The 16,501-nt window shown below is 40.1% G+C and overlaps 1 protein-coding gene across 1 annotated transcript in view; it reads right to left on the bottom strand.

Moving 5' to 3' along the window:
• Window positions 1–16,501, bottom strand: part of LOC127508730 (NACHT, LRR and PYD domains-containing protein 12) — a 38,628-nt gene that overhangs the window by 18,842 nt on the left and 3,285 nt on the right. Inside the window, exons 6-10 of the mRNA XM_051887020.1 lie at window positions 2,746–4,552; window positions 1,998–2,171; window positions 1,718–1,891; window positions 1,455–1,622; window positions 1,175–1,348 (exon numbers count right to left, since the gene is read on the bottom strand). Coding sequence (XP_051742980.1) covers window positions 1,175–1,348; window positions 1,455–1,622; window positions 1,718–1,891; window positions 1,998–2,171; window positions 2,746–4,552 — 2,497 coding nt within the window. The remainder of the gene's footprint in view (window positions 1–1,174; window positions 1,349–1,454; window positions 1,623–1,717; window positions 1,892–1,997; window positions 2,172–2,745; window positions 4,553–16,501) is intronic.

The raw sequence follows: 16,501 nt of genomic DNA, 5'->3' as shown, positions 1-16,501 counted from the left end.
TCAATGCACTTAGATGCACACATGTCAGTCAAAATACCCCTCTCGGCAAGTATTCTCGTAAACACATTAGGTTATGTCTTAATTGAACGAGGTGAGAATTCGGATGTGTATCTATTGGATGTGTGTGTGGGGTCTTACTCTTAAAGTGACAGCAACCTATAAATACCTGCTGTTGTCAAAACACAGCTTTAACAACAAAACAACAAAACACAGCTTTAACAAAGATTAATCTATATTAAATTTATACAGTGAACAGGTGTCATTTAATATTTAATTATTACATTTCTGTACATGAAAATTAATACTACAGTCAGATCTTATACTTTATTTGTAACTTTATGTTGTATTTATCTATGCTTGTAATTAGTGTACAGTATTTGTTCTTTTTACAGTCTGTTCACTTGCCTTTAATAATGTATTAGTTAGGCTAGTAGTTTCTGCTGTGGTATTGGAGTAGTTAAAGTGGGCTAAGTAATAAATGCAAAGTTACCCCCCACACCCCCTTTTTTTTTTTTTTTTTTTTTTTTGCTGCTGCTGATCCGGAAAATGATCCGATCCGTGACCTAATAACCATGATATGATCCGAACCGTGAGTTTTGTAATCCATTGAACCACTACTGACCTGTGTAGACTGTATGCTGTTATTTTTTGTAGAATCAGTCATAAAAGTAACAAAAGTGTCTGTGGAAATGAACCAGAAAGTATTTAAACATTTATACCTATTTTAGCCATTCATTAGGTATTATTTATTTTGACTGTTTAAAAGCTTAAATAGTCTATTTTCCAGTGACTAATATGCCTAATATGCTAAAAATCATTTCATCATATTCAGTTACAAATAACATGAATCATATATATATTAAATTCAAAAAATGAAATTTAAAAAAAGAGTGAATATGTGCATATTTTAAAATCTTCTGACAGTCCACTCTTGAACCCCCACCCCAAAAAATTTTTTCTCAGACTTATGTAATCCAAGTGGATCATACTTTTCAACTTATTTTCAACTGATCAAAATATGCACATCTGTATAAATGTTAATAAAAAAAAAACATTCCTGCAAATGTGGTTTTGTCTCTTGTTCTGGCATTCCATCAGGACTGAAGCAAATGTCCCATTCTGTGACAATCATTTATTGTGATCACATTTTGTTAATTATTTTAAAACCATTTACCTCAGTATCTCCAGCTGACAGTTTGGATTCTTCAGTCCATCAGAAAGAAGTTTCACTCCTGAATCCTGTAGGTCATTGTTACTCAGGTCCAGTTCTCTCAGGACAGAGTTTAAGGATTGCAGGACTGATGCCAAACTCTCACAACACTGAGCAGTGAGATTACATATGGATAATCTGAACAAGAAAAATGATAATTGCATGCCAAATAAATTCAGCAGTGTGATGTTTAGTAATTAACTTAAAGAAAAAAAAAAACTTTGAAAGTATTTGAAACTCAAACCTCAGTATCTCCAGCTTACAGCTCTTCAGTCCATCAGAAAGAACCTTTATTTCAGATTCCATCAGGTCATTGTTACTCAGGTCCAGCTCTCTCAGGACACAGTTTGAGGATTGTAAAACTGATGAAAAACTCTCATATGACTGAACAGTGAGATTACAGTGAGTAAGACTGAAAGAGAGTAGAATACACACATCAACAGTCATATCATCTACAAACACTATGAACGGCTAACGGTACATTATCTCTTATATGTTCTTAAATACCTCAGTATCTGCAGCTGACAGTTAGGACTCTTCAGTCCATCAGAAAGAAGCTCCAATCCATAACCCTGCAGGTCATTGTTACTTAAGTCCAACTCTCTCAGGAGGGAGTTTGAGGATTGTAAAACTGATGACAAACTCCCACAACACTGAGTAGTAAGATTACATGTGGAAAATCTGAACAATAAAAACAAAATGTAATTGCATACAACATCAATCTTAACAGAATGATTAATAATTAACTTATGGAAAATGTAAAAAAAAAAAGTATTTGAACTCAAACCTCAGTATCTCCAGCTGACAATTTGGACTCTTCAGCCCATCAGAGAGAAGTTTCACTCCTGAATCCTGCAAGTCATTGTTACTCAGGTCCATCTCTCTCAGGACAGAGTTTGAGGATTGTAGAGCTGAACACAAACTCTCACAACACTGAGCAGTGAGATTACAGCACTGTAGCCTGTGCAGCGAACAAAACAATCAAAGATATTGATGCTTATTAGGTAGTGATAATCTAGAGCACAGATTACTTGGAAAAAACTTTGACTGTAGTGATGTAAGCAAAACTAAAACAATTTTCTCTTCATAAAACATCAAACCAGTATTTTCGTCAATTGATGATACAATTAAGACTAATAAAATAGGTAAAACTCAGGTTCAACTTGTCTGATGGTGAAAACACTTTGGCATTTAATACTTTCACACACATTGATACATTTACTTTTATTCATTTTTATGAACTGTCTAGGCCAGTGGTCACCAACCCATCGATCACGATCGACTTACAGATCTTTATCACTGTCCCAGTAGCTCCCGAAAATAACAGAAATATAAGTACTAAAAGACATGACATTTCTCCAGTGTCTGTACTCTATTTTTGTATTTATTTTTCTGTTATTTTCAGGAGCTTCTGGGACAGTGATAAAGGTCAATAGCCCACATCATGCCTAGGCCAACAAGTCATCCATGTAAAAAGAAGGCCCAATTACAAAAGAACAACAGTGTATATAAATGAATGTAATGAAGACACTTACAGTGCTCTTTTGGTGTTTTTGATCACTTGTAGCAATCTCATCAGTGCTTCATCAGATCTTCTGTATTTCTGCAGTTCAAACTTCTCTTGAATCTCTTCTGACATCAGGAGCACAAACACTAGACCAGACCACTGAGCAGAGGAGAGATTCTGTGCTGAAAGATTTCCTGAGCTCAGATTCTTCTGGATTTCTTCCACAAAGTCATCTTTCAGTTCACTCAGACAGTGGAAAAGATTGATGGTCCTCTCCACTGATTTCTCCTTCTCTATTTTCTTTTTGATATAGTCAACAGTGTTTTTCATTTTCTCTGTTTTGAGTTCCAGTCCTGGCAGTAGTTCCTTCAAGTCAATCTGATTGGACTCCAGAGAGAGTCCCAGAAGGAACCGGAGGAAAAGGTCCAGGTGTCCGTTCTCACTTTGCAAAGCCTTTTTGACTATAGCCTTATGAAGCTGGAACAGTGCCTTTCTGGACAGTTTCCATGTCAGTTTTTCTCTCCGGGATTGAAAAAGTAGCTTTGCTTTCTCATCTTTGCTAATCAAAAACACATAGAGAGCAGCAAGGAATTCCTGCATGCTGAGATGTACAAAGCTGTAAATGTTTCTTGCTGAAACAGCCTTTTCCTCCTGAAAGATCTGAGTGCATAACCCAGAGAACACCGACCCTTCACTGACATCTAGTCCACATTCCACAAGATCTTCTTTGTAGAAAATCACATTTCCTTTCTCCAGCTGTTGAAAGGCCAGTTTCCCAAGCTTCAGAATAATCTGATCAAAAGACCTGGCATTGGCTTCAGGTTCAGAGTCGTCACAGTATTTGTTTTCCATCTGTTGCTGCTGAGTAAGTAAGAAGTTTGTGTACATTCCTGTGAGAGTTGTGGGTGTTTTGTCATTGCTTTCTCTTGCCAGTAGAGGCTGAAGAACAGTGAGAGAGATCCAGCAGAAGACGGGGATGTGGCACATGATGTACAGGCTCCTGGATTTCCTGATATGACGGATGATGTTTCCAGCAACCTCAGGACTGCTGTTTTTGTTGAAATATTGCTCTTTCTGTTCATCGTTGAATCCTCGCACCTCTGTCACCTGATTAATATAGTTTCGGGGTAAAAGACCGGCTGCTGCTGGTCTGGATGTGATCCAGATGAGAGCAGAGGGAACCAGATGTGTCTTAAAGAGGTTTGTTATTATCTTACTCAATGTTGTTTTTTCTTTAACATTTGTAAATCTGTCATCATCTTTGAAGTTCAAAGGGAAGCGACACTCATCCAGCCCATCAAAGATGAACATGACCTTGCCTTCACCTTCAGGAAGAGAGGGCAGTTCTTCAGGACTACTAAAGAAGTATTTGTTAAGCAGTCCTATGAGACTGTACTCTTCTTTAATCAAGTTCAGTCTACGGAATGGAAGCGGGAAAATTAAGGCAATATCCTGATTTTCTTTTCCTTCAGCCCAGTCAAGGATGAATTTATTGACAGAGACTGTTTTTCCTACCCCTGCAATGCCCATCGTCAGCACTTTTCGGTTTTGTCGACCCTTATGGACTTTAAAAATATCATTGCACTGGATCAGTGTGTCCTTGGAGTCAGATTGTTTGAATTCGATCTGTCTCACCTCGTGCTCACTCACTATTCCTCCCGTCTCATTCTCCACCACATATAGATCAGTGTAAATATCGTCCAGGTATTTCTGATGACCCGACTGAGAATTACCAACCAATATTCGCTCACACTCCTGTTTTAATTTCTTCTTCAGTCTGAGGCTGGTCTCTGTGTAATCATGAAGAGCAGTTTTACTGTCCTCTGCAGTTGAGCCTTTGAGAAAGAGAGTAAAAGTCAGCAAAAAGTGATCAGTTTTTAAATAAATGGTAACACTTTACAATAAGGTTCATTAGTTAAACATTAGTTAATGTATTAACTAACATGAACTAACCATGAGCAATACATTTGTTACTGTATTTACTTAACTTTGTTAACGTTAGTTAATGAAAATACAGTTGTTCATTGTTTGTTCATGTTAGTTCACAGTGCATTAATCAATGTTAACAAGATTTTAATAATGTATTAGTAAATGTTGAAATTAACATTAACAAAGATTAATAAATGCTGTACAAGTGCAGTTAATTATTAGTTCATGTTAACTAATGTAGTGAACTAATGTTAATTAATGAACCTTATTGTAAAGTGTTACCAAATAAATTAATAAAATCTTTATGTAAATTATAATCTAGTCTGTGATTCCCATTACAAAAAGTAAGTACCACACATGTGTGGTAACTTGAAAACTGTGCTTCCCTTTCGAAAGGGAACTTGCACTTCATCTTAATGCATATGGGGTAGAGGTCTGCATATTCAATAAGGTTTCTTGCTGCGCAGGATTAAATTTTTAATGAAAGGCGGATTGCGGTCGGTAACTATAGTGTACATTAGACGGGAGCGGGTGGTCTGACAGTAACCCAGTCGCTCCCGAGATGCTTTGACATCAGCGCATCTATGCTTGAACTTGAAGTGAACAAAACTTTCTGCAGTGGTGGTGTTCCTAGTTTCCTGTCCTGAGAAACCTGGCAAGATATGTTCTTTGCATTAGAGGTCTGCGCGAGTACACCTTCAGTGAACATTCAACTTTTGTGATCGAATTTTGGAGGAGAGACGTTCTGAAACGGTCATCAGTCAGTGTCATTCTGTTCTTGCATGGATGTCAAAAAAGATTTCATTTTGCAGTATAGCTAGTAAGCCAACAGTTTTCATTTATGTAGCCTGTTTTTGGCTTAGCCAATAGTTTTGAGGGACATGTTGTAGGCTAATTTAGCCTATTTTTCTCTGTGATATTTATCCTATTATTCTTTGTGACATTTTTTCTCTGACATTTTTTAGGGTGTTGACAGCATCATAAGACAAATAACAAATAAAAATCTTGTATATGCTATGCAACATTTTATATTTGTTATCCCCAATCAAACTTTCTTTAGGGGAAGTTTAAATGTGAGATTCTGGAAACGATCTAAATTTAACAGGACCCGTTGGGTCGGGAAGAAAATCACTATATGCGGATTAGGGGTGAAAATGAATATAATAATCAAATATAAAATAACACTGCATATTATAAATTAAACATTTATAATTATTTAGTTACAAAAGCTATTCAGTCAAGAGCAGTGACTGATTTCTTTGTCATTTGTTGTTTGATTAACATTAAAAACACAGACAGCAGGAATATTAGGCTTCTTTCCCTTTAAGACATAATGCACGATCCAGTACATATACTGTAACAGATGCGTTGTCTTTTTTCGACTGTTATACGTTCACTCAAGACATAACCGACTGTGTTTGTTAGGATACTTGCCAAGACAGCATGTTGACCTAATTTTTGTGCAAATCTGTCCATTCAAACGCAAGTCTTGAAAGAGAACTCGGTTTTTGCGCGCTGTCTGAGATAAAGGCTTGTGTGCTTCGGACGAGCGCACACACAAATCCTCTCACGGCACGCGCGAGTTCTCTTTCGCGTCTTGCTTTTGAACGTTTAAATTAGCAAGGCTTAAATGAGTTTAGTTTAAACACAGATAGCAACGTGCGCTGTTCAGGTCTTACCGGGTGATGATGGCGTAAATGACTGGTCATATCCGAGCATAGAGCACTTACAGTGAACCAAGTTTTCAAAGAGTCAGAGTTTTGTCCACACTTTTTGATCATCGCTGTTGTAACGTTTTGGGAACCCGGAATGCGTATTCATCGACTGAAACATACATTATCCGAACTCTATCTGTCTGTTTTACACGTTGCTATTTTCAACAAACCATACTCTAGATGTGTCGTCATTCGAGATGAACCGCGGTGCAAGCGCGTGCCGAACCATTAGTGAAGAACGGTATGGTTAGATTTTTTACCGAGAACCGTTGCACCCCTAATGCGGATAGTGGGTGAACACAGAGTGAATTTTAGGCAGGAGCAGGTGAATAGAACCTTGTGAGTTCCAGTTGAAAAAGATGGCGCCGGTGTGTGTGGCATGCTGTCTACTCTCTGTGTTATCTGTCATGTTTTTATCGTTTTTATTGTTTCCTGTGTCATTTTACTGCCACTCTCTTAGTGTCTACGACCGTCAACAATTGATCGACATTTACCAATCTATGCCCAAGCTGCACAAGACCCGTGAGACTCCCTCTGAAACTGACAATTTTTATTTCTACTCACAACTGGAGTCCTCTGGCCTCCCTGGATATCTGCCCTGACAATCTTCAATGTCTCAGGCAGATGATGCCGAAGAAAACGCGGCAAAAGGGCAGGTGTTGCCGCGAGTTGGCTTTGGCGGCAGGCTGCCCTCCCCGTTCTGCGCTGGATTATTACGCACCAGAAACGGAATGGAGACTATGGATGGTACAGCGGTCGCGGGATTCTATTATGTGTATTCAGCCAGACTCACAAGATTCACCGGCCTGCTCTCTACGATGTTATTCTCCTCGGATTCGACGAAGGAAGGCCGACCATGGTAATCTGCGTTTATTACGCAGATTGTCTCAAGTTCAATGGGAATCTCTGAAGTTCAGGATGGCTCTAACGAATGCTCGCTCCCTGATCAACAAAACTTTTATTTGCAATGATTTGTTTCAAATGATTTAGATTTCTTCTTTGTGACTGAGTCCTGGATAAAATCAGGTGATTTAAGCCCTTTTTCTGAACTAGTACCCCCTGACTTTCCATTTTTTAATATCCCTCGTCCTACTGGTCGAGGAGGAGGGCTTGCGACGGTTTTAAAAAAAAACCTTCAATGCAGACTGTTGTCCACCTCTAGCCCTACTAGCTTTGAGGTCCAATTAATTCATTTGAATTCTTCTCATCCTGTATTAATCATTTTAATATATCGACCACCAACATCGGATAAATTAGTTGAAGAATTTACTGATTTTTTAGGGGACATTTTGACTACTTATGGTACTATCTTAATTCTAGGTGATTTCAATATTCATGTTTGTTGTGCAGCTAATGCTTTAGCCAAAGACTTTTTAAATCTTATATCTTCCCTGAACTTTGTGCAATGGGTAAATGGTCCCACTCACTGTCTTGGTCATACATTAGATTTGATATTGACTTATGGCTTATTAGCTGCTGATGTTGCCATCAGTGATATTTCCTTCTCTGATCATAAACCTATGCTGTTCACCACTCTTCTTCCTTCTCTACCTAGTACTATACCAACTCAAGCATGTTGGTCTCGTACTCTAACTGCTCAATCTTGTATCAAATTTTCTAAATTGTATCTGGAGGAATACCAACGTCTTACTTCAGACTTTGTTTCTTCCCACTTGAATGTTGATGATCAGATGCACTCATTCAGCAACAGATGTTGTAATACTTTAGATGTTATTGCACCCCGAAAGCTTCTTAAATTAAAACGCAAATCCCAACCTTGGATGAACGGTGATATCCGGCCGCTTAGACAGCAATGTCGCCAATGTGAGTGTAAGTGGAAAAAGGATGGGCAAGTATCCTATGGAATGCTAAAAGATTCTTTGCACAATTTTCAAAAGGCTGTCAAGATTGCAAAGACGAAATATCTATCTGAAATTATTGCCAAAAATTCCTATTGTTCTAGAATTTTATTTTCAACTATTGACTCCCCAGTGCAGACATTCCCAGAGACTTCTTCCTCATTATGTGAAAACTTTTTTAAGCACTTTCTAGATAAAGTTAATAATGCCCGGGCTCAACTATCTGCAATGACGAATTCTACTACAGACCCCATTTTATCCACTACTGGATAAAATGCGGTCTTTCTAGATGAAGTTAATAATGCCCAGGCTCAACTGTATTTATGCAGCTGCAAGACTATTTGAATAGGAATGGTATTTCAGATATTTTTCAGTCTAGTTTTAAAACACTACACAGCACAGAGACCGCCCTTTTGAAAGTCTTTAATGATATTTTAATGTTCACTGATGCTGGTAATACCATGGCTTTAATGTTGTTAGATCTCAGCTCAGCATTTGATTTTGTTGACCATGGTATCCTGCTGTCTCGCTTAGAGCGCTGCGTTGGTGTTAGAGGCACTGTACTTGACTGGTTTCGGTCTTTCCTGTCCAACAGAAAATTTTCAGTAAACATAGGGAAGCATTCTTCTTCTGTTGCGCATGCATGTGGTGTCCCTCAGGGCTCAACTTTGGCACCGTTACTATTTTCATTATACGTGTTACCCATTGGCTCTATATTTAGGAGATTTGGGGTATCCTATCATTGCTATGCCGATAATACACAACTTTACATACCATTTATGCGTAATGACAGGTCTGCCATAAATCAATTAATAGACTGTTTCCAAGATTTGAAAACGTGGCTATCCAATAATTTTCTGCATCTGAACGAAGAAAAAATACAAATTGTCCTGTTTTGGCCTACCGAAAAAACTGATCTGAGCACTGTGGATTTGGGTTCTCTCACCCCTTACCATTCTTATGTTGCTAAAGATCTGGGCTTTATTTTGGACAGCGGTTTAAAACTGAACAAACAAATTAATACAGTCATCAGTTCCAGCTTCTACCACCTCCGAAGATTAGCGAAAGTTAAACCCTTCCTAAGTAGGAAGAGTTTTAAAATAGTAATTCATGCTTTTATTTCATCACGACTTGATTACTGCAATTCGCTGTATCACGGGCTGCCTGTCTCGTCCATCCATAGACTCCAACTGGTCAAAAATGCAGCTGCCCGCCTGCTCACGGGCAGTCGCAAACGGGACCATATTACGCCTATTTTACATTCACTGCACTGGCTACCGATTCAGTATCGTATTGAATTTAAAATTTTATTGATTGTCTACAAAGCCTTAAACAATCTCGCTCCTCAATACCTGTCAGAGTTGTTTACTGAGCATAATTCAGTCAGATCACTCAGATCACAGACCAGTCATCTATTACGGGTACCCAGATCTAGACTGCGATGCAGGGGGGGGACAGAGCCTTGGTAGTAGCTGGCCCAAAGTTGTGGAACAATTTGCCTTTATGTATCAAAACCGCAGCCACAGTGTCTGAGTTCAAAAGTCTTTTGAAAACCTATCTGTTTTCTTGTGTGTTTAACATCTTGTGAATGTTTATTTTTAATTTTTGGTGATGGACATGGGTAACTTTGTACAGCACTTTGTTCAACCAAGGTTTTTTTAAATGTGCTTTATAAATGTAGTAAACTTGGTTTTTGGTATACTGATCACGCTCTGTCTATGAAAACTGGGATCGCGCACAAGAGAGAGAGCGCGTTTCTGGTCTGTCATTCAGCGCGATTCCGCCTATCCCGCCTTCACTAATCGATAACGAATTGTGATTGAAAGCATGCAGTTGTCAATGTGTGGGTTGTCATAATTCATTTTGAAGTATTTCCACACCCCTGAGGCTGACATTGTTTCTGCTGCTGCCGCCGGTGTCTCTGTGCACAGAAAATTCTGTCAGTTACGTCATGTTAGGTATCGGTCTTTGGTATAGGGGGTATTTTTACGAGTACGAGTACAAGTACACAAGCTTGGTATCGGCCCGATACCGATACTGGTATCGGTGCATCCTTAATTAGAACCCTTCTGTTGGTCCAGCGCAGGGCTTGTTAGTAAGTGCTTCCTTTCAGTCTGCAGCAGTGTGGCAGGCCTCATTTAAGTTAAGGCCTTTGCTTTCTGTTGTCATAGTAGGTCGCCTCACCGTTGGTGAGAATTGTTATATTTTTAGTGACCTCAGCTCCCTATGGAGAGGAATAAAGGGGGTGTTTATTCATATTAGGTGCTTTTTATCAGGCCTAAGAATGGACTGATGATGGGTTTTGTTCCATTATTATTAACCCTTCTGTTGGTCCGGCATAAGGGCTTGGTATTGATTGCATCCTTTCAGTCTACAGCAGTATGGCAGGCCTCATCTAAGGACCTCCATTTACAGGTTGAGCTTTGCAGGTTGCCTTTTCTGGCGTGAGAACCATTTTACATTTAGTGACCTCAGCTCCCTATAGAAAGGAATAATAGGGGGCTTTTATTCTTTTATATCCCAGGCGCTTCACACCAGGCCTGAGGCCGGACCAATGATGTGTTGGTTCCATCTTTTTGAACCCGTCTGTGGATCCGGCACAGAGCTTGTTAGTGAGCGCATCCTTTCAGACTGCAGAGTATGGCAGGCCTCTTTTACATTTAGGCCTCTGCTCTTTGAAGTCTCAGGTTGAGCTTTAGGTTACCTCTCCCTCTGTGAGAGCCATTACAAATTTAATGACCTCAGCTCCCTGTAGAAAGGAATAAGGGGATGTTTATTCTATGTTTAATGTATTGGGGCATTTAAATTGGGGCCCTGGAGCTCCCATTATTAGGAAAGGTTATCGTGGCACTCTTACTATGTGCCTCTTTTCTTTGTGAGGTCTTAATAGCGGGTAGCATTAAGAACAAAATATCACCTGTAGTGAATGGCATGGCCTCCTCTCAATCTGAGAGTTGGTTTTCTAGGCCGCCGCTCATCTGAGCTTCAGGTAGTTGATACGTCAGGTGTTCGGCCCTCCGGGGCCACCCTGATAATCCTTCTGGGTTGAGTGGGCTGGCTTCCTCTCGTTAAAGAGAGTCATTTGTTGAAGCCACCGCTCTGCTGAGTTTCAGGTAATATCACAATTTGTGGTGTTTGGCATTTGTTAGGCCCCCTTAATACCTTCCCTAGGTCGAGTGAAGCAGTTTCCTCTCGCTTAGAGAGTAGAAGGCGATATGCTGAAGCCTCCACTCCCCAGAGCTCCAGATAGATCATGACGGTAGGTGTTGGCCCTCTCTGGGCCACCCTTGACATCACCCTGTGATGAGTGAGCTGGCTTCCTCTAGTTTGAGTCTCTATTTGAGGCTGCTGCTCCATTTGAGCTCTAGGTAGTTGAGTTCGTTGACGTTGGCCTACTGCAAGGCCACCTTGACAATCACCCTATGATGAGTATGTTGGCTTCCTCTCATTTGAGAGTTTTTATTGAAGCCTCTGCTCCACTGAGCTCCAGGTAGTTGGTATCCTCAAGTGATGGCCTGTTAAGGCCACCTTGACATTCCCTGTGGTGAGTGTGTTGGTTTCCTCTCACTTGAAGAGTCCTTTTGTTGAAGCCACCGCTACATTGAGCTCCAGGTGGTCAGTTCCTCTGAGTGTTGTGTGAGCCGGCCTCCTTTCTTTGGAGTTGTTAGGCTGAAGTCTCAGCTTCATTGAGCTCCAGGAAGGTCATGAATGCGTGTGTGCTGGCCCTTCTTTTGGGCTGCCCCGATATCCGACAGAGGCGGTTCAGCTGTAGCTTTCCGCCTCCTAGCATGCAGTAGCCCAGAAGAGCTACTCCTAGGAGAGCCTCTCCAGCTTAAGACTGGCAGCTAGTGATCCTAGTATACCTCCTCTCTTTATGAGAGTCGTCCCCGGCCGGGGCCTGCCTTCAACGTTAGGCTATTAATGCAAGTGGCAGGTCTTACGGCCTCCTCAATATATCTAGGTTGAGCTGAAGCTCCTCTTGATATTAGAGTATAAGCGATATGCTGAGCTTCAGTTCCCTGGTGGTGTTAGGCACAGACAAATAGCCAGGTGTTGTAGGCTTTCATTGAAAGCCTCCCCTGTGGTTGTCCTTGAGCGTTGTTAGACTTCCTCTTGTTTAGAAAGTGGAAAACACTATGCTTAAGTCTTTGCTCTCTAGAGCTTTGGTAGTAGCTTTGTCTAGTTTGAACTTGGAGCATCTCTCCAACAAAAGCTCCTTGATTATTATCAAGTCACGGAGTCGAGTGTTGCAGGTCCCTCCTGTGGAATTTCTTCCTGTTGGGGCCTCCATTCCTCCAGAGCTGAGCTCAGACGGCTTTTCTCGTCTTGGAGTGAGAGTTTTTGCTCAGGTTTCTATCTTTGAGCCTTTCTCAGGTTAGCTCACTTTGCTCCCAGAGCTCTGTGCCCCATGTGTGCCCAACACCAGCGATGCTCAGGTCAAGTGTGTCGAGTACTCTCCCCTTTCATGGTGAGTTGAGCACACAATTTCCATTTCCATTTCATTGAATTTAATCACTGTATTGAACAACTCACTTGTGTAGGTATTGAGATAGTAAAAAATTCCCGTCGTGGTGGTGACATAGATAATAAACTCTTGAAAAGAGAAGCTTTTTGGATGTTTAATTTAAAAACCATGTCCCCTGTAGGTTTAAATGAAGATTATGATCTTTCTTGTTATTCATAATTTTTTTTTTTTTTTTTTTTTGGTACAATGATTACGAACGGCTATGTTGCCTGATGTGTTATTGTTCCCAATTATTATTATTATTTATTTACTTTTTTTTTTTTTTTTTTTTTTATTCTGGTGTCTTGGGAATCGTTGTGTTTTTTGTCAGACATGTAATTACTCTTGGTATTGTCTTTAATTGTGACTTGTTATGGAATTAAACTTAAGTCTGTGGACCTGCTGATTTGTAGTGCATTTTCCATATTACTATTGAGAGTGAATGAAATTGTTACACTGATGAAGGCGAAGAGCTGAAACGTTTGTCATCTTATCTCCTGTGCATCTTAATTAAAGTTTACAAGGCAGTAGTTTTAAAAAGAAATTTGATTATTAATTTTTCCTATTAATTTTGCTATGTGGCGCTGCCGGGCAGTACACTCGGGTTTATAGGGACTACTCACACTCGTTAAGAGCTGATCATGGTTAGATGCATTAAAATGTTTCTAAGCTTTAAAATTATACCTATTTTGTTTTATTCCACATTGAAAAACAAGCATGGACAGTTCCGGGAATATTGGATAACACATTGCATCGCAGAAAGATGAGTTTTTGGCCAAAGATGTTACATCATTTCGTAAATAATATCTTATGATCGACACAATTGATTATGTTGTTTTTGGGCTCATTTTAATCCTAAGAATGTGCTTTAAATAGTGCTGATCCATGATCTGTGCAATTTTCATGAAGTTATGAGCAAAAATGGCTTGTGAAATCTACATATTTGTTTAATGCAGTTTTTGTTGTAAACTCAATTTGTGCAGACTCATTAGAGGGGGAAAACAACGCAACAGAAGCATGTTGGAGGCTTGATCTGAACGTCTAAAGTGCACACACAGAAGTGAGTATTGAACACACACTGTGAACACACAGCCAGAGCAGGGGGCAGCTATTTTTGCTGTGGCAGCAGGTTACATGTCTGACTCACTAACCATTAGGCCACAGCTGCCACTTGAGAGAGAGAGAGTTTTCTGTGGTGGGTAAGTTTAGGGGTAGAGTTAGTGTAGGGTTCTACAGTTTTTGTACAGTATAAAAACCATTATGCCTATGGAGAGTCCTCGTAAATATTAACATATTAACAGTGTAGCAACTACAATATATAAACTATGAATAAACTAATAGTTTGTTAATAATTTGTAAGTACTTACTTAAAGTCGGCATGAAATCAAAATTGACCCTATTTACTTTGTTAGTGCATATTACTAGTCTTGTGGTGAACAATTAATCCATGCAAGTTAATACACAGAAAAAATTTGTTTGTCGTGGTAATCTTTAATCAAAATCTGAAAAGTTACTTCTGGTCTGGAATAGCGTTCCTTCTCTGATGACGGCAGTTTGACGGCTTGGGTTGAAAACGCGTAAACCACTCCCCTCCAACCGTTAGTCTGCTATGAGCGAGAGATGGAGAGGAGGAGCGCTAAAGTAAAACCCTGCCCTCTATTCAATATTCCGTTTCACTTGGAAATACGTCACAACACTGTAGAAAAGACGTTTGCAACTTCCGGTTCACAGGGACTTTAAAGGGGGACTCAGTAGTATTTCATAAACACTGTTTGGCAGTTAGTCGTAGAGGTCTGCATTCCCGTGGGAACCGTGGGACCCGATAAGATTTCTTGCTGCGCGGGATTACATTTTGAATGAAAGGCGGATTGTGGTCGGTAACTATAGTGTACTTTAGGCGGGAGCGGGCGGTCTGACAAAAACCCGGTCGCTCCCGAGATGCTTTGACATCAGCGCATCTGTGCTTGAACTTGAAGAGAACAAAACTTTCTGCAGTGGTGGCGTTCACACAGTCCCCAGCTCCCTGTCCTGAGAAACCTGGCAAGATATGTTCTTTGCATTAGAGGTCTGCGCGAGTGCACCTTCAAAGAACATTCAATCTTTGTGATCGGATTTTGGAGGACAGACGTTTTGAAACAGTCGTCAGTCAGTGTCATTCTGTTCTTAGGTGGATGTTAAAGATTTCATTTTGCAGCATAGCTAGTAAGCCAACAGTTTTCGTTTATGTATTTTTGGCTTAGCCTATAGTTTTGAGGGACATGTTGTAGGCTATTTAATTTAGCCTATTTTTTCTCTGTGATATTTAGCCTAATATTCTTTGAGACATTTTTCCTCTGACATTTTTTTGGGTGTTGACAGCATCATAAGACAAATAACAAATAAAAATCTTGTATATGCTATGCAACATTTTATATTTGTTATCCCCAGTCACTCTCTTTCTTTTGGGGAAGTTTAAATGCGAGATTCTGGAAACAATCTAAATTTAGCGGGACCCGTCAGGTCGAGAAGAAAATCACTATATGCGGATAGCAAGTGAACACAGAGTGAATTTTAGGCAGGAGTGGGTGCGTGCGGAAGAGAACCTTGCGGGAGCGGCCGGGGCGGGAGCGGGACGAAAAAAACAGTCCTGCGCAGACCTCTAGTTAGTCGGGCCGACACCAACAACAAACATCTAAATAATCAGCATTAGGGGGTGTATGACGGTCGAGGAGAGAGAACGAACAAGAGGGAGATTTGAAAATAAGAAGAAAAAACTGCAGAGCTAAATGGGACACAATACAAAAGAGCTCATAAGAATATCACTGGAATGAAGGTTTATGCCTGGGCAAAATGCTTTAGGGCCCATGTTTATATTAGAAAAGCTTTCCAGCGCTGGAGAGAACTAAGTGGGAAGGCCTGAAAACAGAAACGGAGGCTGCTTTGTGAGTAACACTGGGTTTGATTGTCTGGAGCTGCTGTGTTGTTTGCGACTAACAACGAACACTTTGTATTTACTCATTTTGTTGTGCCTCAGCTGTGATAAACAGACATCCACTCGCATTGTGTGTGTTACAGTGTGTGAGATAGTGAGAGTTGAGCAGGTAAACCACTGCACACTGATGACCGCTAGAGAATGAGGTGTTCAGTGTCATTGGTAGTGCACTCGTCTTGCATGCCAGCAGCGATCAGGCAGCGGTTTGAGACCGACTCGGAGCAGGGTGGTTAGGATTGGAGTGTAAGTTTTGGAGGCGGAGCAATGAAGAGAGGGGTGGGTTTGTTTGGGTTGATTTCAAATATCAACAATGTCCAACAGCATAGCTGAAAAAAAGAATACCCCAACTTTAAGTAATGTATACTTTAAAGGACTAGTCCACTTTCAAATTAAAATTTCCTGATAATTTACTCACCCATATGTCATCCAAGATGTCCATGTCCTTCTTTCTTCAGTCAAAAAGAAATTAAGGTTTTTGATGAAAACATTCCAGGATTATTCTCCTTATAGTGGACTTCAATGGCCCCCAAACGATTAAGGTCAAAATTACACTTTCAGTGCAGCTTCAAAGGGCTTTAAACAATACCAGACGAGGAAAAAGGGTCTTATCTAGTGAAATGACCGGTCATTTTCGAAAAAAAAAATTAAAATATATATGCTTTATATAAACAAATGATCGCCTTGCAAGTGCTTCCGCCAGACCGCACTTTCATATTCTTCAAAAAGCTTACGCTGTCCTACGTCTTCCCAATTCTACTTACAGAAAAAAAAGGAATAGGGAATAGGGAGGGTGCAGGACATACAGC

This window comes from Ctenopharyngodon idella, chromosome 3 (genome assembly GCF_019924925.1).
Source record: "Ctenopharyngodon idella isolate HZGC_01 chromosome 3, HZGC01, whole genome shotgun sequence".
Lineage (NCBI taxonomy): Eukaryota > Metazoa > Chordata > Actinopteri > Cypriniformes > Xenocyprididae > Ctenopharyngodon > Ctenopharyngodon idella.
This window is presented reverse-complemented; position numbering and strand designations above follow the sequence as displayed.